Source organism: Chlorocebus sabaeus, unplaced genomic scaffold, assembly GCF_047675955.1.
Source record: "Chlorocebus sabaeus isolate Y175 unplaced genomic scaffold, mChlSab1.0.hap1 unalloc_scaffold_517, whole genome shotgun sequence".
NCBI lineage: Eukaryota > Metazoa > Chordata > Mammalia > Primates > Cercopithecidae > Chlorocebus > Chlorocebus sabaeus.
In genome coordinates, this window is record NW_027327834.1 from 126,108 (window position 1) to 152,766 (window position 26,659).

General features: G+C 52.6%; 1 protein-coding gene across 3 annotated transcripts; it reads left to right on the plus strand.

Annotated features, from left to right (window-relative positions):
- The first annotated feature begins 1,393 nt into the window (after window positions 1-1,393).
- On the plus strand, window positions 1,394-26,553 carry LOC140711292 (SH3 domain and tetratricopeptide repeat-containing protein 1-like). Of its 3 annotated transcripts, XR_012092447.1 has the most exons (6): window positions 7,305-9,339; window positions 12,837-13,018; window positions 14,189-14,339; window positions 16,082-16,204; window positions 16,911-18,247; window positions 21,295-21,400. XR_012092447.1 is itself a non-coding variant. In XM_073014235.1 (5 exons), exons 1-5 carry the CDS (start codon window positions 8,761-8,763, stop codon window positions 21,547-21,549), a joined length of 1,290 nt encoding a protein of 429 aa, XP_072870336.1. In that variant the 5' UTR covers window positions 7,305-8,760; the 3' UTR covers window positions 21,550-26,553. The 3 variants fall into 3 exon arrangements, 2 of the variants coding, with proteins under 2 accessions (XP_072870335.1, XP_072870336.1); XM_073014235.1 differs by lacking the exon at window positions 16,911-18,247 and having other exon boundaries at window positions 21,295-26,553; XM_073014234.1 differs by lacking the exons at window positions 16,082-16,204; window positions 16,911-18,247; window positions 21,295-21,400 and adding an exon at window positions 1,394-6,920 and having other exon boundaries at window positions 8,462-9,339; window positions 14,189-16,075.
- The last annotated feature ends 106 nt before the right edge of the window (window positions 26,554-26,659 follow it).

A 26,659-nucleotide genomic window follows, 5' to 3' on the forward strand; every position in this document is an offset into this window, starting at 1 on the left:
AGCCATTACCGGCTCTGATACACATTTACAGTGTGAACTTTCTTTTTCTTTCCGGGATTCTATCCCTGCCTCTTTTTCACAATCTACTGCACAGCTTTTAGGGACATCAGAAATTGGAACGCTATCTTCTTCTGTTTGAAATGGTTCTAAAGCTACTTTAATAATGATCCAATCATTCCATACTGTGAGCGGAATGTTTTTACCTTCCCTACTTGCTTGTTTTAATTCTTTGCCAATTTTTTCCCAATCTTTTAGATCTAAAGTTCCCCGTTCCAGAAACCATGGACAAAACTACTCTATTGTTTGAAATAGCGTAATTAGATTTTTGGTAGAGACTTTAACTCTCCCTCTCTTTAAGAGAATTTTAATAAAGCTGCGATAAGAGGCATGTTTACTTTTAGTTTGCCCCATTGTTACCCTAGGTTCTTCTGAGGGCACAAGCTTACCGCAAGGCTGACTGTAGACGTACTCGGGAGTCTCTCTTTGACTTGTCCTCAATGACCACGCTCCAGCGTACCTTCACCTTAGAGAAAAGCTTCCACGTTGGGCACCAGATGAAGGGGTGGCCTGCCCCTCCACACCTGTGGGTGTTTCTCGTTAGGTGGAACGAGAGACTTGAGAAAAGAAATAAGACACAGAGACAAAGTATAGAGAAAGAAAAGCGGGGGCCCAGGGGACCGGGCGCTCAGCTTACAGAGGACCCACGCCGGCACCGGTCTCTGAGTTCCCTTAGTATTTATTGATAATTATCTTTACCATCTTAAAGATAAGGGAGTGGCAGGACAATAGGATCATTGTAGGGAGGAAATCGGCAGTAAGACATATGAACAAAAATCTCTGTGACATGAATAAGTTGAAAGGAAAATGCTGTGCCTTGAGATGCATAGGCAAACATCTCCATAAACCTTGTAGCATTATTGTTTCAGTCTATCACATGGGGAGAAACCTTGGACAATGCCTAGCTTTCCTAGGCAGAGGTCCCTGCGACGTTTGGCTGTGTAGGTGTCCCTGGGTAGTTGAAATTAAGAGAATGGTGATGACTTTTAACCAGCAAGCTGCCTTCAGGCACTTGTTTAACAAAGACACATCCTGCACAGCCCAAAATCCATTCAACCTTGAGTCACCGCAGCACATGTCTCTTGCAAGGACAAGGTTGGGGGTAGGGTCACAGATTAACAGCATCTCAAATACAGAACAAAATGGAGTCTCTTATGTCTACTTCTTTCTATATAGACACAGTAACAGGCTGATCTCTCTTTCTTTGCCCCACAGTTCTTGATGCGAATGAGAGGTGCATTCCCTTGTAAAATCCCTGAGAATTAATAGGAGGATGTGAGCCTTAGAAGAGAAGTTGCTTTTCTAGATGATCACGTAGGTATGATGCTGAGCACTAGACAAAGATGTTGATTGAAGCGATTTAAAAAAATTTTGTCAGAGTTCAGATTTTACACCAATATTTAGAAAATCAGCAAAAGAACTTGGAGGAATGTTCTCAGGCATCCAGTTCAGCCCCCTGCGCACATTGTCATAAAATCCGAGTGTGTGTACAGGGAGACGCATTCCTTTCTGTTCTCATCACAGGTCCTTCCCTGGCTCTGCACCTACCTGTCATGCGCGTCCATGTGAAGAGACCACCAAACAGGCTTTGTGTGAGCAATAAAGCTTTTTAATCACCTGGGTGCAGGCGGGCTGAGTCCAAAAAAGAGAGTCAGCGAAGGGAGATAAGGGTGGGGCGGTTTTATAGGTTTTGGGTAGGTAAAGGAAAATTACAGTCAAAGGGGGGTTGTTCTTTGGTGGGCAGGAGTGGGGGTCACAAGGTGCTCAGTGTGGGAGCTTTTTGAGCCAGGATGAGCCAGGAAAAGGAATTTCACAAGATAATATAATCGCTTAAGGAAAGGACCAGTCATTTTCACTTATTTTGTGGTGGAATGTCATCAGTTAAGGTGGGACAGGGCATTTGCACTTCTTTTGTGATTCTTCAGTTACTTCAGGCCATCTAGGCATATAAGTGCAAGTCACAGGGGATGCGATGGCTTGGCTTGGGCTCAGAAGCATGACATTGCCGTCTTCCCGACCTTCCCTACCTTTTCCCTCCTGTGCGGTTCTCTCACAAAGTGAATGGCCTCAGCCACAGCTTCTCTGCAGCTGCATCAGACTGTGTCGACAGGAGTGGTGGCTCCTGCAGGGCCTGCTGTCCCCACTGAGCCCAGTCTTGCTTGCCGCTGCAACCTGGTCACCATTTTGCACCGAAAGTATGTAATTCTACGGAATGAGAGCCAACATGCTGGGAATGGAGGTGTCTTTATCACGGTGCTCTGCATACTTTAATCTTGGGTGGAAAGTATGGAAAAGTATGTGATACCTGTGGTTTGATGTCAGAAGGACGTTGTGAACTTGACATGGACTGAGGATGTTCAGGTGCAACGGGCACCCCGGCTTCATTAAATGAGCCTTCTCCATCTCCCTGCCAGGCATGCACAAGTGTATGGCCACATCTTATGTGTTATCCTTATCTAGAGTGCGCCTTGTCGTCATGCTTAAAGTTACATGATGATATTCTTCCTCATAGAGTAGGTCCCAAACCGCATTCAACAGAGAAATGTACTCTTGCTGTTCTACATAGAAAGTGCTTTCATATACCAAGTGGGAGAGCAGTCCTAAAATCTGGGCTGGAATCACAGAAGGAAGGCTTTGGGAAGCAACAGATTCCCTAGTCCAAAGCTGGTTTTTGATGAACCTAGAAACAGGACCAAGAGAAGTGAATTTGCCTAAGGCCCTGACAGTGTCTCACGGTAGCATTTGAACGTAGCAGTTTCTTGACCTATTTCTTTAAATGATTAGTCATGCTTCCTCTGATTCCTATATAAACATATTCCTCATTCATTCTTTCATTTCAGTGAATTATTGCAGTGCTACCACGTAACAGTATTTGAGTCAAAATGTGGCAGTGTTTATCCCTTTCCAAGGTTTTTAGTTGCACAGTTTGTCAAAGTTGTGCTAACAGTTTCTTGTTGGTTGCAAGGTGTCCTTTCAGAAGCCAGTTGTGTGGTGTATTTACATTGCTTGTTGGAGGTAGTTTGGTTAGAACCTACTTCGAGTGGCTGGCGTGGGCCTGGGGGACAATGACAGCTGCCTGCTTCATGGGCAGAGATGAAGTAATTGCTTCCTAGGAAGTACCATCCTCCTGGCCACGCTCTCCAGCCGATTTCGTTTGTGTTGGTTTCCTCGCATCTGCATGTTTCTGGCTTCATGTGAGTCTCATTTATTTTAGCATATGACTTCAGGCTGTGGGGAAGAATGGCCATTTTAGCACAGAGATGCACACAAAGGAACAACTGGCTAAATGTGAGTGAAGACATTCTTACGGGGGGTTTCATTTCTTTTATTCTTTAACAGGCAGTCTGGGAAGCATTCTGGACACTTGGCCTGCACTGTCACAGCTCCTCCCTGCAGGATCGCAGATGTTTGGAGATTGTAGTGATAACTGTTATCATTGAGAATGTCATTCTCACAGGCTCTAATAAGTCAGGATCTATTCAGTGTTAATTTGTTAAAGACAACTGTATTTCTAGCCAAATCCATGTGAGACGTTTCTCCTGGCAGTGTTGCTGGGGGTATTCCCGTGGCTTAGTCTTAGGGAAGCACACGCCTTTGAATACTGCTGAAGCTGTGAGTACCCAAAGCGCACCGGAGTATTTTTGCCATACAGGGTGTTAGTCACTGATACACGTCTCAGTCAGACCTGATGGATTCTTGACCGCTTCCTTTCTTAATTTTTTAATTTTTAATTTTTATTTTTGTTTTTTAAGAGCATAACCCCTCAGGTGGCCACCATGAATCTCTGGTGTTTTCAGTTGGCTGCAGCCTATTTGCCATCTCTGATTCAAACATATTCGAAGCCTGATGATGCTTCCCTCGGTTGTTCTTCTGCTGTGTGACCTCCGTGCCCGCAGGGTTCAAGACTGTCAGAGCTGGGAGCCACCTTCACAACTACCAGGGTTTCCGGAACCTCCTTTATCTAGCCCTGGGGATGGAAGAGATGTCATCAGAGGCGGAGGCTTATTAGGTTTACATGCCATTGATAACGAATGAGGAGGTTTTCTTTTATATAAGGGGCGCTTCTTATAATGTGCTTTAGTAGGGTAAAGAAGCTTTTGAGGGTTGCTTTCTCTGGAAAGATAATTTGTGATCCTGCTGTTGCTTTCAACAAAAGTATAATTTGCACACCAGTGCATGTTGTATTACTGAGCACTGGCTGACAAATGGCTCTTAACTCGTCGTTCACTCCGCCACTGTTTCTTGAATGGCATATGTGTGCCAGCTGTAGTAGGAACTTGCTAGACTCTAGGACTAACCCTTATGAAACGGGGGTCCTGGGGGAAGCAAATGCATATAACTCTAAAGGTTTGAGGGGATATCAGAGGGGGCGACTATAGGTGCAAAACTTCATTCATTCATTGTCCCATCTAGGAGGTTTTGTGTCTTAGCAGCGTGTTCCATAGCAACACATCCCTCTATCAAAATATTCATCATATTATTTTGAAATTCTCTGCTTAGGTATGTGTTTTTCTGACTAAGTTTAGAACTGGTTAAGGACAGGCTATGGGGTATGTATTATATATATCTACACACATATATTTATATATATACACATTACCATTGTAAATATACTATATATTCATATATATATTCATATATATATTTCTCCCTCTCTATATATACATAAACACCACACACATATATATGCACACATATATATGAAGTACACACACACACACACACACACACTCTTCTACTGCCAAGCACAGAAAGTGAAAACTAGACAAGAGTTCTTTTAGTGTTCATGAAAAAATAGATGTGTTAGTTGAGAGCGTCCTTAAGTTGCCAGGGGAAAGACAGGATGGATTCACAAAGGGAGATAGTGTGTTTTTTATTTTTTTCTTTGTTTAACTCTTGAATTCGAAATAATCCAGACTTATGGAAAAGTTGCAAAAATAGTACAGAGAATTCCCATATACTCTTCCCTCAGATTCCCCAAACATTTCACCCCATTTGTACTTTCTCTGTGGATATAATTTTTTTTTTTTCTGAAATGTTTGAGAGCGGAAGGTAGAATGCAGGGCAGGGTGAAAGGCGGAAGGAGACAGGTGGGTTGGGAGGCTTTTTTTTTTTTTTTTTTTTGACCTTCTGAGATGGAGTTTCACTCTTGTCACCCAGGCTGGAGTGCAATGGCACGATCTCGGCTCACTGTAACCTCTGTCTTCTGAGTTCAAGTGATTCTCCTGCTTCAGCCTCCCGAATAGCTGGGATTACAGGCACCCACCACCATGCTTGGCTAATTTTTTGTATTTTTAGTAGAGGGGTTTCACCATGTTGGTCAGGCTGGTCTTGAGCTCCTGATCTCTGATGATCCACCTGCCTTGGCCTACCAAAGTGCTGGGATTTCAGGCGTGAGCCACTGTGCCTGGCGATTGGGAGGCTTTTGCAGTAACCCAGAGCGCTGTGATGAGGGCTGGACCTGGTTGGAAATGATGAGAAAGGTGAGAAGTGGTTAGGTCTGGCATATATTTTGAAAGGAGAGTTTAAATGGGTTGGATGACAAGAGAGAGAAAAAGAAGTTTTAAGGATGATGTCAAGGATTTTGGCCTGAGTAACTGGAAGACTAGAGATGCTGTTATTGGCATCGGGAAGACTCCGGGAGGAGTGGGTTATAGCAGGGGGAATCAAAAGTGTGTTTTCGGTATGCTAAATTTGAGGTCCAAAAAGGAATGTCAAGGAGTGTTGGCTGGGGGCGGTGCCTCACGCCTGTAATTCCAGCACTTTGGGAGACTGAGGCAGGCAGATCACCTGAAGTCAAGAGTTCGAGACCAGCCTGATAATTATTAAAATCGATCATTGATGCTTACTAATTAATCATATTATTGCTTCTAATACTGCAGGGGGTGTATACCTACCTGTGATGTTGTTCCTAATATCCAGGGACAGAGAGCATGATTTTAGTTTTAATATCACAGTAGGTGTACACGCACCCTGCTAAACTGATCCTAATATCCAGGGGGGTAGAATATGACATGACTCCCAACATAGCAATGAATGGACAGCCACCCGGTGATATTGCTCCTAATATTCACAGAAGAAGCGTATGATATTACTCCCAATATCACAGGGAGGGTACAGCTCTTCTGTGATATGGTTCCTAGTATCTGGAGGGAGAGGGGATGATAATAATTCCAGTATCACAGGCTATGTTCACCCACCCTGTGATATTGTTATTAATATTCTGGAAGGGAGAGGATGATATGATTCCCCATAGAGTAGGAGGCATACACCCAGCCTGGGATATTGTTCATAATATCCATGGAGAGGAGAGGCTGATGTTACTCCCAATATGGCAGGGGGTGTACATCCACCCTGTGATATTCTTCTTAGTATTCCAAGGCTGAGAGGTTGATATTACTCCCAGAATCGCAGACACCGTACACCCCCGTGTGATACTCTTCCTGATATCTGGAAGGGGAGAAGATGGTATTAATCCCCATATCGCAGGAGGTGAACACCCACTCTGTGATATCTTTCCTAGTATGCAGGGGGAGAGAGGAGAATATTATTCCAATATTGCAGAAGATGTACGGGCCCCCCCATGATATTGTCCTTAATATTCCAAGGCACAGAAGACGATGTTACTCCCAGTATCACAGAAGGTGTACACCCCCCAGTGATGTTGTTCCCATGATCCAGGAGGGAAGAGGATGATGTGACTTTTAACCCTTGCACCCTGCAATGCTCTCACCCTGCAACACCCACACCCAGATCAACCTGACATGGGACCAGAGGTGCTGGCTGGGGGTGTTCATTTCTTCTCTTTTCTCCCTTGCCAGATTCAGTAGAGGAAGCTGAGACCGAGTAGCCGCAGGAACAAGGTGGGTTTTGCCCGTGGCTCAGGCTTCCTCTGGTTATGAGCTGGGCCTTGGAGTAACACCAGGGGAGGGGACAGAGCTGAGTATGGTGGGCATTGGATGCGGCTGTCACCCCTCTGTGGTGTGGGTCGGGGACTTGAGGGACATCGCCTGAGGTGGGCCCGAACCTCCCGTCTACTCTGGCACTGGAGGCCGTGGGGTCCCACACTTCTTCCAATGAACATGCTGGCCCCCACCTGGTGCCCGACCGAGGTGGGGCATCCTTTCCACTGCTGGGGCCCACATGTAGCTGTGGGTTCCTTCTTCATGACCTGGAGAAGCTGCAGTTCACCCTGTGCTCTGTCTCAGAGATGGGAGGCCACACTGCCCTCAGTGGGTAGCAGAATTCAGAGCCTTAGGTTGCAGGGGCCTCAACTGAGGTCCCTGAAGGGTCTGCTCCTTCCTGAGGGGAGCCAGAGGGGAAGGGAAGGCTGTTGTAGGTTTGCCTCAGGGAGGGGGTGGTTCCACCCTCTGCCAAAGTCACTGGAGCCAAGGCACGTGGCTCTCCAGCTGCCCCGGAGGCCAGGGTAGTGGCTGGGAGGGGCTGTGTGCCTCTGCCGGGTGGGGGACATTTCTTAGCTCATCTAGTGTAGTCAAGTCAGACATTTGCCTCTAAATCATATTTATTTATTTTTTTAATTCCAAGGCTTTACAGATGAATTAGGAGGCAGTTTGTATAGAAAATACTTTTTACATGTGAGCTTGAAACAGAGAGTCTGTTTAAATCTAGGTTTATCCCTTCCCAGTAATGCCTCCTTTCATCCCAGGTTTTCCAACAGGAAATGCGCTTGTTTGCTCACCTCTGGGAGGGGGCTTTGGCTAGGAATCCACCAAAGCCAGCAAACACCAGTGGGCTGCTTGAGCAGTCTGGCCTTTGTTAACCCTTTAGGAACTGAGGGCTTCAGGTTTTCAGACCATCCAAGGTGAAGGTGGCCACAGGGGCCTGGCAGCTTTCCCATCCTTCCTGCAGGGATGGTCCGTTTCCCTGCACGGAGCTGGGTACATGGGGACAACACCCCTGTCTTGTGCCATCGGTGGCTTTACCAATTTTGCATAGCAGCTTTTGAGCTGATCAATAGCTCTGATTGGCTGTTGAGGATTTCATGGATTCCTGTACCCCACCGGGGGGCCCAATATGCTGACAAAAGTTCCGTTTGTAGTTGTAGTGCTGCGTATACATGGGTCCAGTTAGAAGGCTTTGATTCTTTCTAAAGGGAAAGGCATCTCTGAGGGGTCACTGAGCTGACATAGTCTCCTAAAACCTTGCTGTCAGGTGGGTGACAAAGCAGGACAGGAGGCTGATATTGTAGGAGAGTCGGGCCACGGGCCTGCGTGTTCTCTCTGTCCCCATAGTGCCGGAGTTCCTACGTGCTCCAGGCCCCGAGTTTGCATTGCACATAATTCTCAAGGGCTCGTGGCAAGCTGCGCCAGGGTCGGGGATGTGGGGACTCTGCCCCCAGTGGACCAAGGACTCACATCTGTCTAGGTGTTTTTGTGACTTGCAGAAATACCTCCACCTTGCCTGGGCCTGGAGCCACAGGAGACCCTGCCGAAGGTGAAGAATGTTCTGAAACAATGCAAGACCTGCCCAGGCTGCCCCCTGGAGCCAGCGTCCTGGGGTCTCTGTGCGGCATCCCGCAACGTGAGCTTGCAGGACCCCGAGGAGCCCTCCTTCTTCTTGGAAGCTGAGGACGACTGGGAGGACCCAGAGGCCCTGAGCTCACTGCTGCTGTTCCTGAATGCCCCCGGGTCCAAGGCCAGCTTCCGTGGCCTGTACGACGTGGCGCTACCATGGCTGAGCGGCATGTTCTGCAGCTTTAGCGACGAGGAGGAGCTGACTGGGCGCCGGGCACAGGCCCGAGGGGCGGCCAAGAAAGCTGGCCTCCTCATGGCCGGAGTCCGTGCCATCGTGGACCGCCTGGTGGCCCTGGCTTCACGTGCTTCATGGACAGAGCCTGGTGACCCTGAACATCCTGTAGTCTGTCCAGGATGCAGTGGTGGCCAGCGAGGACCAGCAGGGTGTGATTGCCAACATGCTGGCCATGGCTCTGAAGAGGACAGGCCAGATGAGGCAGGCAGCCGAGGGCTACTACTGCGCCTTACGGGCGCCTTGGGACCTGGGCCAGCGGAGGAACCAGGCAGTGGTGCTGGCCAACTTTGGGACCCTGTGCCTGCACGCGAGTGCCAGCAGGCTGGCCCAGCACTACTTCCTGGGGGCCGTGCGGCTGTTCTCAAGGCTGCCCTGTCAGGGAATGTGGCCGGGACTTCACCCACGTGCTCCTGTAGCTGGGCCACCTCTGCACCCGCCAGGGCCCGGCCCAGCAGGGCAAGGGCTACTATGAGTGGGCCCTTCTGGTCGCCGTGGAGATGGGCCACGTGGAGAGTGAGTGCCCCAGTTCCTCCTGTGCGCCTTCTGGGGCCACTTGGGTCAGGGCACACCTGGGGTTTGTGATTCGGAAACAAGTGGTGGGTTTTCCGCCATCGAAAGTGCTGAGCCATGGCCAGCAGCAGATGTTGGCAAGCGCCCTGGAGACAGGCAGTTCCCATGCACGGCCAGGCCCTCTGTGGCCTATTGAGGCAGCCAGCTCTTCCTGGTTTGCCCAGGGACCATCCTGCCTTGAGCACTGAAAGTCCTGCATGCTGGGAATTCCTAGACATAACCCTGGGATCAAGGCAGGCTCTGCTGAGCTGGGACTTTGGGCCCCTCCATGAGCCAGGCCCTGAATGCCAGTTCTTGTGCCCGTGTTATCTGCTTGGTATGTTGGCAGCCTGCGCACCTGTCATCCCACTTCACAGAGGACACGGGGACGGGTGATTGCCCAAAGCCGCAGAGCAGTTCATGCAAAAGCAGCTCGTTGTGCAGAGTGTGCCGGGCCCCACCCACAAATGGGGCTTGTGGGGTCCTCGGGTGGCAGGGACTGAGCGTGGGAATGTGAGCTTCAGGCCACAGAAGCCACAAAAGGGTGAGTGGCGTGATGGCGGGGCAGCACTTGGCCCTGGGTTAGGGAAGCCTCTTTAGTCTAGAACCAGAGGGTTGAGGGGATTTAGTCAAGTAATAGTTGGTGGATGAGGGGCTAGTGGTGGAGGAGAGGCTGGTGGTGTAGCCTGTGTGAAGGCCTAGGGCTGAGAGAGTAGGGGTGAGAGAGTGGGGGTGAGTGAGCGGGGATGAGTGGGGTGTGATGGGGGTGAGTGAGCGGGAGTGGGAGCGGGGATGAGTGGGGTGTGAGTGGGGGTGAGTGAGCAGGGCTTATGCAGGGAGGTGCAGAGTTGGGAGTAGGTGGGTTGGGTGCTGGATGGTGAGAAGCTCTTCTGGAGAGCTAAGCAGAGCCTGGGGCCTCAGGCTGTGGCTTGGCCTTTTCCCCAAGAGCACTGGGGAGCCATAGAGTGCTATCGAACAGTCACTGCAGACTGAGCAGTAAACGGACAGTAGGTGGGCAGGGCTGTCTGAAATCTAGGCCACAGAGGATAGATGAGGCAGTTGAGTCCAGGGAAATGGCTGAGGCAAGGGATACTGTTGTGGGTCCCCTCTGTCTTGCAGCGCTTTGTCATGGCATAGTGAGACCACTCAGAGGTGCCTCCTGTGACCTGGACCAGAGCCCCAGGGGCTGTGACCAAACCTGCCCATTTCCAGCACAGGCCTGGCACCCACTCCTGGCCCTAGGAGGGATAAGATTTTGGAAAGGACCATGTGAAGGGGCCCCGGTGCCACACATCTGCCCAAGGAGGGTTGGGGGGTTCAGACCCAGGCTTCTTCCCCAGGGACATTCTCTGACTGGAAGGAGACCCTCCAGGAACCCAGCACCCCAGCCCCTACTGCAGCCTCCAGTGGCTCTTGGCACAATAGCCTGTGGCACCTCCTCCTACGAGGCCCTCCCTGGGGTGCTGGGGGATTCAGACTTGGAAATGCAGGCCAGGAAACGGGGATCATGCTTCCCTGTCTCCCCACCCTGCGCTGAACGATCGAGAAGACCGAGGGAGGGGCTGATAACCCACATGCTTCCTTGGGGTCATTTTTGAGTCACTTTCGGTAGTTTGTGTCCTTCTAGGAGTTTGGCTGTTGTGTCTAGATGGTCTGGTTTGTTGGTGTACAATTGTTCGTAGTGTTTTCATGGAATCCTTTTATTCCTGTCAGGTCGGCAATAATGTTTCCTCTTTCATTTCTGATTTTAGAAACTTGGGTTTTTAATTTTTTATTTCTTCATTTTTATTAGAGATGGGGTCTCATCATGTTCCCCCAGGCTGGTCTTGAATGCTGGCCCCAGCGATCCTTCCACCTCAGCCTCACAAAGTGCTGGGATGACAGGCGTGAGCCATGGTGCTCAGTCTCTGATTTTAGTCATTTGTGTCCCGTCTTTCTTTTCTTGGTCAGTCTAGTGAAAGATTTGTCAATTGTGTTATTTTCAAAAAACCCACCTTCGGTTCTGTTGATTATCTCTTTTGTTTTTCCATTCTCTGTATTTTTACTTCCCATTTCCACTCTCACGTTTATTATTTTCTTCCTTTTATTCACTTTGGGTTTAGTTCTTTTTCTAGTTTCTCAAGGTGGAAGGTTAGGTTTTTGATTTGAGATTTTTCTTCTTTCTTTGAATGTAGACATTTACAGTTATAAATTTCCCTTTCAGCACTGCCTTAGCTGCATCTTGGAATTTTTGATACGTTGTGCTATTTTTTATTTTTAAAGACAGAGTTTTGCTCTATTGCCCAGGCTGGGGTGCAGTGGTGCCATCTTAGCTCACTGCAACTTCTACTCAAGTTTGAGCCATTCTCATACCTCAGCCTCCCGAGTAGCTAGAATTACAGATGTGCACCACCCCACCCGGCTAATTTTTGTATTTTTTTTTTTAATATAGAGACGGGATTTCACCATGTTTCCTAGGCTGATCTCAAACTCCTGGACTCAAGCGATCCTCGCGCCTCGGCCTCCCACAGTGCTGGGATGAGAGGCGTGAGCCACCGCACTGGCCGGGGCTGTGCATTTGTTTGCATTCTTCTCAAATTAGTTTTCGGTTTCCCTGATGGTCTCTTTGACTCACTGGTTGTTTAGGAGTGTGTAGTTTTCACATATTTTTGAATTTCCCACACTTTCTTCACTGTCGATTTCCAGTTTTGTGCCAGTACAGCTGAAGAACACCTCTGCTTTGGTCTGAGTCCTTCTCCATTCACTGAGGCTCATTTTGTGGCCTGGCACATGGTCTGTCATGGGCAATGTCCCATGGGTGCTCGAGAGGACTGTGTATTCGGCTGTTGTTGGGTGGCGTGTGTGACAGATGTCCATTCGGCGTACCTGGTTTCCTATGTTAATCTCCGGAATGTTTCTGACACTAGAAAATCAGGCTTTGGGAGAGGCCAGTGAGCCTGTGGCTTGGGAGCCTGGTTGCATGAGAGAAGCATGTGTGGGAACGCCAGGGGCCGGCTTTGAATCCCATTCCCCCAACATGATGCCGTGTGTGGCAGACATGACGCTTGGCTTTGCTCTCTCAGGGTTCTATCTGCGACAGGGGCCACTTGTGCCCCTGGCCTCATCAGCTCAGGCTGAAGGCAGCCCTGGTCCTGGCCAGAGGGTCTTTGTGAAGCAGAAATAGATGGCCTGGTGCACGGGCCGAGCCCCTGCTGTTCACTCTGTGTCCATCCACAACCTCGGCCCTGGGAGTTGTAAAGAAGGCCGGCCTGTACCATGAGCATCTGCACCAAGATGTGCCCATGTCACAGTGTGCTCAGCGTCTGCCCTGGCGCAGGTGCATAGCCTGTCTGCGCTCAGGCGGCCCGCCTATGGAGCCCAGGCTCACAGAGGAGTGAAGGAGGCAAGCAGGGGCCTCCGAGCACAGCCAGCCTCACTTCAATGCTGGGAGACTAACGTCTTCCATTTTGTCTTCTGCCCAGACCAACTGCGGGCCGTCCAGTGGCTGTGCTACTTCTACAGCCACCGTCATGCCCAGCGAGGCCCAGTACATCATCTACCACGATCTCCAGCTCTCCCTGGCCTGCAAGGTGGCCGACAAGGTGCTGGAGGGGCAGCTCCTGGAGACCTTCAGTCAGGTCTACCTGTCCCTGGGCACGGAGCGGTAAGGGCTGGCTTTGCAGTGGTGGAGGTGGGGACGGGCAGGGAGAGGGGCACAGGGAAGCTGGCCCAGGGCCCAGCAGCCCCTCTCCTTTTGATCATTTGGTGCTTTGGCATCAGATGCTTTGAGCTGGCCGGCCTGGGGTCATCCCAGGGCTGCTGCTGGCCCGTGAGTCCCAGCTTGAGCCTCCCTTGTTGGGTCAAAGGTCATCTCAACCCCAGCAGAGGCAGTACGTGCACTCTGGGCTGTTCTTCCTACTATGGTGGCTTTTGTCATCTTACCTGTGCCTGCCCCGAATCTTCACTCCTGGCCTTCATCTGTCCCCTTAAATGTGACCACAGTAGCCACCTGTGGCTTCTCTCCCACAGAAGACAGAGCCAGTTGTGTCACCTGCTTCTCTGGGGCAGGGTTTCAAGGTCTCACATCCCATATTTGGCCTAGTCAGCTTCCTCCAAGCATCCTGACCTGGTGGGGTAACCATGGCCCTGGCCACCCCACCCATAGGGCCCAGTGACATTGCTGCAGTCACAGCCCCTTGAGTGTTGGACTTACTGAGAGAGCAGAGGAGCCGCCAGATTCCACAGGGACCTGGGAGACTGAGTCCGGTCTTGACCTCAGGTTCACAGAAGGAAAATGGGCCAGTGTGCTAGAGCCATGCTTCTCAAAGTGTAGTCCCTGGACCAGTAGAGCAGCATCCATGTCACCTAGGAGTTTGTGGCAAGTGGGAGTTCTAGGGCCTGCCCCAGGCCGGTGGAGCCGGAAGCTCTGGGGGCAGGGCCAGCAAGCTATAAGGACAGGCCTCCGGGTGACTGTGATGCCTGCACACCTTGAGAACCATCAGCCTAGATGGCCTCTGAACACTAACGGCTCCTGGTGCGTCTGGAGAAGACACCGGCCATGTCTGGGAGGCAGGGGAGATGGACTAGCACACTCCTCCTGCCACAGGGCGGCATGATGCTCGATTCCCTCAGAAGGATGTCCTTCATCTTTTCCATGCCGTGTGTGTTCACCCTGGCCCTCCCAGCAGCCTGGGAAAGGCAGAACACTGCACACACAAGAGGGCCGTTCCCAGTCCCCACATGCCAGATTCATCTGTCACCAGACCCACGGGAGGAGGCAGACTGGTTCCAGGAGGATGAGAGCCCTTGTTCTGACACCTGTGTCTGATTCCAGGGCCTACAAATCCTCTCTGGACTACACCAAACGAAGTCTGGGGATTTTCACTGACCTCCAGAGGAAAGAGAAGGAGGCACATGCCTGGCTGCAAGCAGGGAAGATCTATTACATCCTGCGGCAGAGCGAGCTGGTGGACCTGTACATCCAGGTGAGTGGCAAGGGATGCAGGAGGAACCCTGTGCTATTCACTCTCTGTCCATCCACCCATCCATTCATCCTTCCATCACCTATTTATCTGTTCATTCTTCCATCCATCCACTCGCCTGTTCATCCTTCCATCCATCCATCCATTCACCTGTTCATCCATCCATCCCTTTATCATCCATTCATTCAGCCACCATTCATCCATCTGTTTGTCCGTTCATCCTTCCATCATCCATCCATTTACCTGTTCATCCTTCTAGCCATCATCCATCCTTCTGTCCATTCATCCATCCGTCCTTTTATCATCCATCCATTCACCCGTTCATCCATCCATCCATCCATTCATCCTTCTATCAACCATCCATCCACCTGTTCATCCTTCCATCCATCCATGATTCATCCATCTATCCATCCATCCATCCTTCCATTCATCTGTCCATCCATCCATCCATCCATCCATCCATCCATTCATCCATCCTTCATCCATCCACTTGTTGTTCCATTCATCTGTCCATCATCCATCCATTCACCTGTTCATCCATCCATCATCCATCCTTCCATCATCCATCTACCTATTGATCCTTCCATTCATCCATCCTCTCACCCATCCATCCATTCACCGTTCGTCCATCCATCAATCATTCATCCATCCACCCACCCACCAATCTACCTATTAATGCATCCCTCCATTCATCTATCTGTCCATTTGTTTATCCATACATTCGTCTATCCACCATCTATCCATCCCCATGTACATACATCATCTACCCTCCACCCATCCATACATTATCTACCCACGCATACATACATCCAGACATACACACATCATTCCACCCACCCATCCATCCACCCATCCACCCACCCACCCGTCCGTCCATCCATCCACCCGTCCGTCCATCCATCCCAGCATTAATCTATCCACACACCCATCCATCCATCCATGTGTCTACATCTCCTCATCCATTCATCCATCCATCCACTCATTCCTAAGCCACTGCTGAGCACCTGTTGTGTGCCTTTTCCCTCCCTCCAACTGGTTCCCTCACATCCTCCCCCGGTGGCCAGCATCTTCTCCCTGAGGGCAGAGGCACGGCCCCTCACAGTGCACAGCACTTGCTGGTATACAGTACATGCTCAAATAATGTGACCACTCAGTTAACACACAGAAGAACTTGCTCCAAGCGACACGTGGCACATCTCCTTACAAAAGGAATCTATCACAGTGGCTGTTTTCAGAGGCTTTCCCAAACACAGTGTGATCTGGAACAAATTGTGAAGTCCACGAGCCTGGTGAAGCTTTCATTATTGAGCACCTGCTGCACACCTCCTTGAGCTGAGGAGAGGGATCAAGAGCTCATGGCCAAGAGGGGACCAGGCCCACCCACAAACACTGAAACACTGCTGATGTGGCAGGCATGTGACAACGCAGAAAGGAGCCAGGGGCTGGGCTCCCAGCAATCTGGGGGCCACGGAGACTGGTTTGAGTGCAGGGGGAGTGGGCTAGGGCTAGCCCTGGTGGTAGGATTCACAGGTGTCGGGCTCCTGGGCTGCAGCTGCTCAGTCACCTCCTGGCACTCAGGAGCATCAGTTCATTGTCCTCATGCCAGTGGTGGGGGCAGCCCTCATGCACAGGGTCTGAAAAATGCTCAAGTGTACCTGTAGTGTGTGAGGGGAAGGAGCCTGGCAAAGGTGCGCGTAGCCACCTCGCTAGGTGTGGGTCTTGAGGGAACTTCTGTCTCCTTTCAGGTGGCACAGAATGTGGACCTGTACACAGGCAACCTCAACCTGGGGCTGGAGCTGTTTGAGGCAGCTGGAGACATCTTCTTCAATGGGGCCTGGGAGCGGGAGGAAGGCATGTCCTTCTACTGGGTGAGCTGGCCTGTGGGCTGATGTGGGTGGGCCTCAGTGGGGCACCTGGAGGGCCGAGACACAGGTGTGGCAGGGTAGAGGCCTCCCAAATGGAGGCAGGGCCACCCATGCACATGATGAGTTTCCAAGTGGTCTCACCGGGAATGATATTGACCATGACCCTGCCTGGGACAAACGCTCGGGGCCTGGACGTGACAATGGCTCTACCCTTGTACCTGATGACCTCAAGCAACCATGAGTGGGAAGTCCTGTCCCCATCTTCCAGATGAGGAAACTGAGGCTCAGAGAGGCACAGGGACATGTCAAAGGCCACACAGCATATCAGTGGGAGGCCCAGGTCTGCATGCACCCCGAAGTGGGACGGCTTCTCCCTTCCTCTGAGCTCACGGTGTGGCTCAGCCCTGGGCACAGATCAATGTGGTGTTTTTAGAGCAGAGAGGAGTGCTGGCTCCCCCCAGTCAGACCTCCGGTGCCCAGGTGGGAGAGGCTGGTCTGAGGCTATCGGGTGTAGCTGGATGGGCCTCAGGTGACTCTTCAGCCCCCAACTTGGATGTCTGAACTGTGTGTTATCCCAGAGCACAGAGCTGTGTCGAGGTGCAGGGATAGCTGGGGTGTGGGAAGCTCCAAGCACGTGTTTGAGCTCTGAGGAGGGCGCTGGGCAAGGTGGGTGCTGCGAAAAAACTGACCCCACCTGCCTGTGTGGTAGGACCGGGCCCTGCCCCGGCAGTGACTACGGACAACCGCAAGGTGGAGCTGCAGCTACAGCTGTGCAACAAGCTGGTGTCACTGCTGGCCACACTGGAGGAGCCCCAGGAAGACTTGGAGTTTGCCTACATGGCCCTAGCACTCAGGATCACTCTGGGCAAGTCCCCTGAGCCCCCGCCCTGCCAGGACCCACACTTTGCCAGAGCCCAGCCTCCAGGTCTGCAGGGCAGGAGCTGAAACAGCTGCTGGATTTTCCTGGTCTCCTGTCCAGGCAGGCAGATCTGCCCAACTGGCTTCCCCGTCCGTCTGTGGGGCACAGCCCGAGGTCTCTCACGCAGTGCAGAGTTCCCTGCCTGACTGAGCTCTGCTTCCTCTGCCTGTTCCCGCTGCTGACCACAGGGGCCGCCCAGTGTGCCCTCTGCCTTCCAGACATGCCAGGCATCTCGTTGGTCCCTGTATGTGCCAGGCTGAGTGGCACATTCCCTTTCTCTTGTGCCCTTCCCACCCTCATCAACCACACGACTCTCTGGCTGATAAAATCCCAGTTCCCCTTCCAGCAGTCTGCCCCTTAAGGCCGGGCATCCCCTGGTGCTGTGCCAGGGTCGTCTGTCCCCCTCCAGAGACAGGGAACCCTAGGCAGGCCACATGCCCCAGGGCCTTGTGCCCCGTGGCCCAGTACACAGTAGGTGTGCAGCTGACTCCCCAAGGTAGGGGGCTCTGATCATGACACACCCAGGAGGAGTCGGATGTCACGTCTGTGGGTTGCCTGGAGCCGGGGAGCCCGGGAGCACCTGGACTGCATGGCTTTTGGGCTCCCCTGGTTAAAACCAGTGAGCAAAGGCAGGTGGCTATGTGTAGACACAGAGCTGGGCCATCCAAGTCCGACTTTGCCAAAGCCTCTCAGTAGACAGGGGCAGGCCTTACTAGTTCTGCTTTGCAGATGGGAAAGTGAGTCTGGGAACCTGGAAGGGAACGGCCAGAGCTGCCCAGGTGACCACAGGTGCCTGGAGACAAGCCAGGTGTGCTGCCTGGGATCTGTATACCTGCTCCTGAGGGGCATGTGCCCTCCCTGTCCCAGGGAGCCACATCCTCACACCTGCCCCTTTGGCCTGCACCCCAGGGGACCGGCTGAACGAGCGCGTGGCCTACCACCGGCTGGCCGCCCTGCACCACCGGCTGGCCGCCCTGCACCACCGGCTGGGCCATGGCAAGCTGGCGGAGCACTTCTACCTCAAGGCCATTTAGCTCTGTAACTCGCCGCTGGAGTTCAACGAGGAGACCCTCTACTACGTGAAGGTGTACCTGGTGCTCCGTGACATCATCTTCTACGACCTGAAGGTGGGTGGGAGGGGCAGGGCTCAGGGTGTTCCCAGCCCCCTTGGAGTGGGATCTCCACCCGGACCCCAGAGGCCTGGGTTCCAGCCTTTCTTAGGAATGGCCCAGTGGCCTCCCTGGAGCTCTACACCCAGCTGGAGGAGCCGGCAAGGTTAGCAGGTAAAACCCAGCTCCCCAGATGGCCACGCCCCACCCTCAAGAACTCAGTCTCAGCCAGGGAGGCTGACACATGAGTGGGCAATGGTGGCCTCTGGGTAAAGAAGGGGGATTGTAGTCAGGGGGCCCTCCTGGAGGAGGTGACACCAAAGCTGAGTCTTGACAGTCAAGTGTCAAGGTGAATTTAACAAAGAAAACAGGGTCGGGAGAGTGACATTTCAGAGGACGGCATCATCCTCACATTGAATCCACGTTGCAAGATCCAACCGAAATCCTGGCGCCTCCTCTAGGAAGCCTGCCCAGGGTGCCAGCCTGCACTGAGCAACTCCTTCCTGGAGTCCCGAGACACCTTGAATCTTCACATCACCCAGGAAGGGTGGGGTGGTACCAGTGTCTTACCATTGGGTTCACAGACAGGGAAACCCCAGCTCAGGGCAGGTGCAGTGGGGCGGGGCCCCAGCCAGCCAGGCTGAGGCCTTGTTAGGTCGGGTGTGTCTCGAGGGGAGGTGCTGTGCTCCCTCTGCCCCCAGCCCTGCAGGGGTGGAGAGCTGGGATTGGCGGACTGAGATCTGTGGTGTCTCCACCCATCTGCCCAGCGGGCACCGCCCCTCCTTAGCATCACACCAGCCTCGTGTCAGTGCTCCTTACGGGCTGAGGTGCCAGGGCACTCCAGTCCAGGGGCCGAGATCTTGGGGGCCTTAGAACAACATGAGGAGCTGGGGCAGCCCTAAGACCCTGCCCCGTATACTCCACCGCAGGCCTGGGGCTGCCCGGGAGGCCCCCACCCAGTACTGGCGACACCTGGTGGTCAGACGTGGTTTCTGTGGCCTCCCAAGTCCCAGCCAGATAGGGAGGTGCCAAGTATCAGGCCCAGGGGGACGCTGCTCACCGCTAAGGGGCTCGACTGAGACCCAGGGGGACGGACCTCCCAGAAGAGGCCTTTATCTGTCTTGGTCAAGCCTGCCGCCCACTCCGCCTGTCCAGGAGAAAGGAAAGCGCCAAGTAATACCTGAGAGGCCAAAGTCCATGGTTGGGGTCGAGGGACAGAGGCCTCCTTCACCTCCTTCCCATGCACAGCCCTCCTTCCCATGCACAGCCTTCCTTCCCATGCACAGCCCTCCTTCCCATGCACAACCCTCCTTCCCATGCACAGCCCTCCTTCCCATGCACAGCCCTCCTTCCCATGCACAACCCTCCTTCCCATGCACAGCCCTCCTTCCCATGCACAGCCTTCCTTCCCATGCACAGCCTTCCTTCCCATGCACAGCCCTCCTTCCCATGCACAGCCCTCCTTCCCATGCACAGCCCTCCTTCCCATGCACAGCCCTCCTTCTCATGCACAGCCCTCTGGGCCTCATCGTGACTATGCTGTCAGTGCAGGCCAGCTTCCCACAGGGAGGCCCCCTTGGAATTCCCCAAGGGCGGCTGTCTTTCCAAGGCTACACCCTGCTCCTTGTATAGGAGGCTCTGGACCCAGGGCCCAGAGGAGTGGGAGAAAAAGCCAGGCTGGATGGGACCTGGAAGGCTGGCAGAGAAGCAGGGGTAAATGGGCATCTTTGCCAATTGCCTCTAAAATGGGGTCCCCTTTAGTCTACACATGAGAGTGAGCCCTGGAATAGTGTGGATTAGGTGTTTACTGGCTCACGCTGTCACTCACTAGCTGCTGCACACACTACAGGCACATGGAAATGCACACGCAAATGCACACAGGCACAGGCACAGGCACACACAGGCGCACACGCACAGACATGCGCACGCAGACATGCACACACAGGCATGCACACAGGCACACACACAGGGACATGCACGCACAGGAACACAAACACGCACATTCACATGCACAGGCACACGCAGAGACATATGTATTGGCTGGCTCCTTCCTGTTTAGTTGGGAAGCCCCCACCCCTTCAGGAAGCCTTTGCCTTCCACCCCCGGCTGAGTCTGGGGCCTCCTGGGCTTCCCTCTACCACAGCCCGGGCCACCCTGCGTGGTCAGTGTTCACTCCCAGGACCCTCAGACTGGAAGCAAGGACGTTAGGCTCAACCATGCACCCAGCACAGAGTCCAGTGTTCGGTTGGGCCAGGGGGCATTGGATGAGCAGTGGCAGTGACTCGGGGCCTTCTCACGCCCCTGCTCCGTGTGTGGGGCGGGGCAGTGAAGGAATGGACTGCTGCATGTTGGACTTTGTCATTGGCCCTGGGAGCCATCTTGAGATGGTAAAGAGGGACAGGCCAGGCATGGGTCTTAGAGAGGTCCTTTGGGTGACCCCATGTGGAGGAGGTGCCTGGGGAGAAGCCGGGTGGGGGATGGGAGGGTCAAGGAGGAGGTCTGGGAGATGGCATCCCAACCCAGGGATGGTGAGTTTGAGCCAAAGACGCATTGAAAATGGGAGTGGATGTCTGGGGAGTCACACTCCGTCAATATTTCAGGGAACATTGCCAGAGAGGACACCTGTGAGATGGTTTTGTACCTGGCCTGGCCCGTGGAGGGCCTGGAAATGGTTAGCATGGACAGGGGCCAGAGGGGAGCCTGGGTCACTCAACACCATGCCCCTGCTGTGGCTTGGAGCCACGGGTCCTGCATGGAACTCTCAGAGCAGGCAAGATCTGCCCTGACCTCAGCCCATGGGGAAAGCAGCCACTGCCTGCAGAGAGAGTGGCACTGGGGCAGGAGGCTTGGGGTGAGTGGGGTGTAGGGGCAGTCAGGAAGGCTTCCGGGGGTGTCAGGGTCATCCCCACCTCCTGCAGCTGAGACCACAGCAGTGTCACAGGCTTCGGGGCTCATGGGGTGAGCCAGCATCGGATGGACATGTGGAATGACCTGGAGACAGGAACGGCCTCTGGGAAGACAGGCTCCGAGTCCCCCTTTTGCTGACCATGACCTGTCCCCTTCAGGACCCGTTTGATGCAGCCGGGTACTACCAGCTGGCACTGGCAGCCGCCGTGGACCTGGGCAACAAGGCACAGCTGAAGATCTACACGCGGCCAGCCACCATCTCCCACAACTTCCTCCTGGACTGCGAGAAGTCGCTCTTCTTCTACCAGAAGGCCAGGACCTTCGCCACAGAGCTCAGCGTCCACAGGGTCAACCTACCTCCTCTGCCACTCTGCGGGTGGACCCCCTGGTTGGCCTCCAGCCACCCTCGCTGAGGACAGTATCTGAGGGGGAGTGGGTTTTGTGCAAGGAGGATGATCTCCTGCCTCTCCTGGTGTCTCCCGTAGCTCATTTTCTGGGTAATGGAAGCATAAAAGCAGGGTTCAAATAGCAATAAATTTTTTTTTTTTTTTTTTGCAAAAACATACCGAAGTCCCCATGGCATCCTTCCCTGTGTGCTTCCTGGGCTGTGTCTAGGGGACAGCTGCTTCCCTGGTGGCAGCCCTCTGATCTTGGGGATGAGAAGGACCGTGAGTCCAACAGACCTGGGCCAGGTCACCATGAGCCTTGGTTTCCTCGGCGGCCAGAGTGGAGATGGTGATTGAACTCTGGGCAGCTCCCTGCTCTCCCTGCTCAGAGTTCTTGCGGTAGGTCTCGTGCCACCCTTGCCTTTAACCTTCAGGCCACTGTGCCCGGATGTGGGAGCTGCTAGTGTCCCTGTTCGCCATTGAAGAACTAGAGGCACAGAGAGGTTAGGTATCTGGCCCACCGTCACACAGCAGGTAGAGGCAGACACGCAGAGCCCAGTACACTGACCACCACACCACCCTGCCAGCCTGCAGCCAGGAAGGTGTCCCCCATTAGGACCCAAGGTCAGCTCCTGGACCTCTCTCGTGGTGTCAGGAGAGCCGCAGGCCAGTGAGGGTGGCCCCGGGGATCCCTCACTCAGTGTCCTTTGCTCCCAGACTTGGTTGGGCCGAGCCTGGCCAGTCCCACCTCTGGCCACTGGTCAGCCCTGCGGGAAGTGAGATGCAGGGATCTTCGCCTGTGTAGACGCTGCTACCCTGTATTGAAAGCCTTATCTGGGCTGCCCCCCAGCTGTCCCCACCCACACCCTCCCCTTCCGGACCCCGGCCCTCATCCCAGTCCCAGGAATCCCAGGTTTTCTTTCTTGGAATCTCTTGGCCCCAGGGAATACAGTTCACACGGTCTCTTTGCCAGTTTACGCAAGGAAACTGACGTTCAGAGACTGTGGGTGTCCCACGTGATTGTCACACTGCACTCTCCCAGACCCCTCTTTTAAACACTTTAAATGAGGTGATTTTCACATCGCATGCAATTAACTCTTTCAACGCAAATAATGTGGTGGCATTTGTACATTCACAGTGCTGTGCAACCACCCACACCATCTAGTTTCAAAATGTATTCATCTCCCCAGAAGAAACCTCCCATCCTCACTAAGCAGTTACCCCTCCTTGGTATCCCCCAAGCCCCTCGTTTAATGGAAGGGGAAGCTGAGGTCCGGAGAGAGACTTGCCAGTGGGCAGCGCTCTGATAATAAGGAATCAGGCACCCATCTGCTGCTTCAGCCCTGGGTTGGTTTTCCACCCAGCAGAGGTGACAGAGCCAGGAGGTTCTGGGAGCGCCACAGGTGTCACTGGTTCAGTCCTGGGTTGGTTTTCCACCCAGCAGAGGTGACAGAGCCAGGAGGTTCTGGGACCCCATGCTTGCAGCCAGAGCCCTACCCTAAGCCTCCCCACCAGGGGGCAGCAGAGAGCTTTCCAGAACCGGCCGCGGGGCTGGCGGGAAGCAGCGGGTCAGAGCTGCTGACAAACCTCACGTGGACCCCAGATCGCTGTCTCTGTGGGTTGGGTTTGGGAATTGGAGGGGAGGCCGCATGATTGGAAACGTGAAGACAGCACGGCCTGGCTGGAGCAGCCGGAAGCGCCGTCACGTTGAGTGAGGACACAGACCTCCTGCCCGCTGGGCCGGGCCTGCAGCCATTCTTCTCGGGGTGGGGCCCGTAGGTCCGGGTTGCTCTTTGTCCCTGACCTGCTTCAGAGTCCGGGAGGCTTTGGAACTCTGCCTCCCCATCTACGCCCACCCTGGCTGGTGCCATGAGGGGCCTGGATCCTGGGATCCTGTTCCTCTTGGGCAGCAGAGTCTGGGGGACCAGAGGAGATGAGGGGTCTTCAAGCCCCACATTCAAACCCCAGCCCACCACTGACAGTCTGGGGGTTCGGGATGAGGGAGTTGATGTCTCTGAGCCCCAGTTTTGTCACCACTAAAATGAGGCCGATATAATGGGGCAGAGTGCCAGCCCCCGGGCTAACAGAGGCCTGTTTCCTACTGACAATACCTCTTACTCCTAGGAACAGCTCCAACAACCACACACTAGGGAACACTCAACCCAGGCCAACTTGTCAGAGGCACGTGAACCAGAGCGACTCCATCTTGAATGGGGGCTGGGTAAAGGAAGGCTGAGACCTGCTGGGCCGCATTCCCAGGAGGCTGGGTATTCTTAGTCACAGGATGAGATAGGAGGTCGGTACAAGATACAGGTCATAAAGACCTTCCTGATAAAGCGGGTTGCAGTAAAGTCGGCCAAAGCCCACCAAACCCAAGATGGCCACGAGAGTGACCTCTGATTGTCCTCACGGCTCATTATGTGCTAATTATAACGCATTAGCTACTACATGACACTCCCACCAGCACCGCGACAGTTTACAGATGCCATGGCAACATCTGGAGGTTTCCCTACATGGTCTCAGACGGGAGGACAGAAACTCTCATTTCTGGGAATTGCCCACCCCTTTCCTAGAACACTCATGAATAGTCCAACCCTTGTTTAGCATATGATCAAGAAATAACCATGAAAATGGGCAACCAGCGACCTTTGGTGCCTCTCTGCCTGTGGAGCAGCCATTCTTTATTTTCTTTTCTTTTCTTTTCTTTTTTTTTTTTTTGAGATGGAGTCTCGCTCTGTTGGCCGAACTGGAATGCAGTGGCGTGATCTTGGCTCACTACAACCTCCACCTCCTGGGTTCAAGCGATTCTCCTGCCTCAGCCTTCCTAGTAGCTGGGATTATAGACACCTGCCACCACGCCCAGTTAATCTTTTGTATTTTAGTGGCGACAGGGTTTTGCCATGTTGGACCAGGCTGGTCTCGAACTTCTCACGTCAGGTGATCCACCTGCCTCGGCATCCCAAAGTTATAGGATTCCAGGAGTGAGCCGCTGCGCCCGGCCAGAGTAGCCATGCTTTTATTCCTTTTCTTTCCTAATAAACTTGCTTTCACTTTATGGACTCGCCCGGAATTCTTTCTTCTGTGAGATCCAAGAAACCTCTCTTGGGGTCTGGATCGGAACCACTTTCCAGTAACAAACTTGCTTAACCTCTCAGACCCTTCGTCTCTTCATCTGTAACCAAAGACAAAGCCTCCCCCGAGGTTCCAAAAGTGTGGAGAGAACGCATGGGAAACGAGGGGCACAGAGTTGGTGTGCAGAACCAATATCACAGACTGGGTGTCAAGCCACTGTCATACTGGAAGTAATCTCATGCTCTCCCCCAAGTTATGAGGAACAATATCACAGGGGAGTGTGTACCTTCTCTGGTGGTGGGAGTAATATCATCATCTCTATCTTTAGATGACAGGAACGATGTCACAGGGTGGGTGTACACCCCGTGTTTTTGGAAGCAATGTCATTCTCTCTTCTTCTAGGTTTTACGATTTACATCACAGGCGGGATGTACACCCCTTGTTATATTGGATGGAGTCTCATCCTCTTTCAACCTGTATCTTTAGAACAATATCCCATGGCGGTTGTATATCTCTTCAATATTGGTAGTAATACCATCTTCTCCTTTCCTGGATATAAGAAACAATATCACAGGAGGGTGTACACCCCTTGCAATGTTGGTAGTAATATCACCTATCCCCTGTGGTTATTAAGGACAAAATCCCAGGGTGGCTGTACGGTTCCTACGTTATTGGGAGTAATAACATCCATTCACCCCCTGGATATCAGGAACCATATCACAGAAGAGTTGTCCACCCCCTTCGATATTGTCAGTCATGTCATCTTCTTCCTGCCTGGATATTAGGAACGATACCCCAGGGTTGGGGGCGGTGTACACCCACTGCGATATCGAAAGTAAAATCAGCCTCTTTCCCGCTGGATATTAGGCACTATATCACAGGTGTGTGTGCACCTTCTGGGATATTGGGAGCACTATCAGCCTCCACCCCGCTGCATATTAGGAACAACATACAGGGGGCAGGGTGGTCACACCCCCTGCGATATTGAGACCAATATTCTTCTCTTTCCCCTGTACATTAGGAACTACATCACACGGGTCTGTACACCGTCAGAGATACTGGGATTCATGTTATCCTTTCCCCAACTGAATGCCAAAAATGATATCACAGAAGGGTGTACACCCCCTGCAATATGGCCAGTAACATCATCGTCTGTACCTTTGGATACTAGGAACAACATCACAGAGGATGTGTACACTCCCCTGCAATATTGGGCATAATGTTATCCTCTCTTCCCCTGGATATTAGAAACGATATCCCTGGTGGAGGGAGGTGGAGTACCTTAAGAACAACATCACTGGGTGGGTGTACTCCTCCTGCAATATTGGGTGTAGTATCATCCTCTATTGCCTAAGATACTAAGAATAATATCACAGAAGGGGTGTACAGCCACAGCCCCTGCGTTATTGGGAGTAATAGCGTCTTCTCCCACTCTAGATATAAGGAACAATATTCCAGGGATTGTGTACATCCCTTGCTATATTGGGCATAATGTCATCGTCACCCAACGTGGATATTGGGTGCAGTGTCTCAGGGGGGGTGTACACCTTCTTCGATATTGGGAGTAATATCATCCTCTTCCCTCAGGTTCGTAGGCTAAATATCGAAGGGGTTTTACAACTTGTGCGATATGGGCAATAATATCCTCCTATCCCCACCTGGATGTTAGGAACTATATCACAGGCGGCTGTACACTTCTTGGCATGTTGGGAGTCTTATCATCCTCTCCCATCTTGGATATTATGAAAAATATTAGAAATGAGGTGTACACCCGCTGAGATATTGAGAGAAATATTATGCTCTCCTCTTCGGGATATTAGGAACAATATCGCAGGAAATGTGTACAAACCCTGCGATATTGGGAGTAATATTCTCTTCCTTTGAATATAAGAAACACTATCACAGGAGGATGTACCCCCCCGTGATACTAAGAGTCATATCATGTTATTCGGAACAAAAGCAGAGTGGGTGTGTAAAACCCCTGCGATATTGCCACTAGTATTATCTTGTCCATCCCAGGATATAAGGAACAATATCAAAAGGGGATGTACATCCCTGTGATATT

Excerpts from the sequence above, each read along its gene's own strand:
- LOC140711292 (XM_073014234.1), top strand. The coding sequence starts at position 8,761 with ATGTTCTGCAGCTTTAGCGACGAGGAGGAGCTGACTGGGCGCCGGGCA. Across the intron at positions 9,340-12,836 it reads GGAGATGGGCCACGTGGAGA|ACCAACTGCGGGCCGTCCAG; the intron begins GTGAGTGCCCCA and ends TCTTCTGCCCAG. Across the intron at positions 13,019-14,188 it reads CTGTCCCTGGGCACGGAGCG|GGCCTACAAATCCTCTCTGG; the intron begins GTAAGGGCTGGC and ends GTCTGATTCCAG.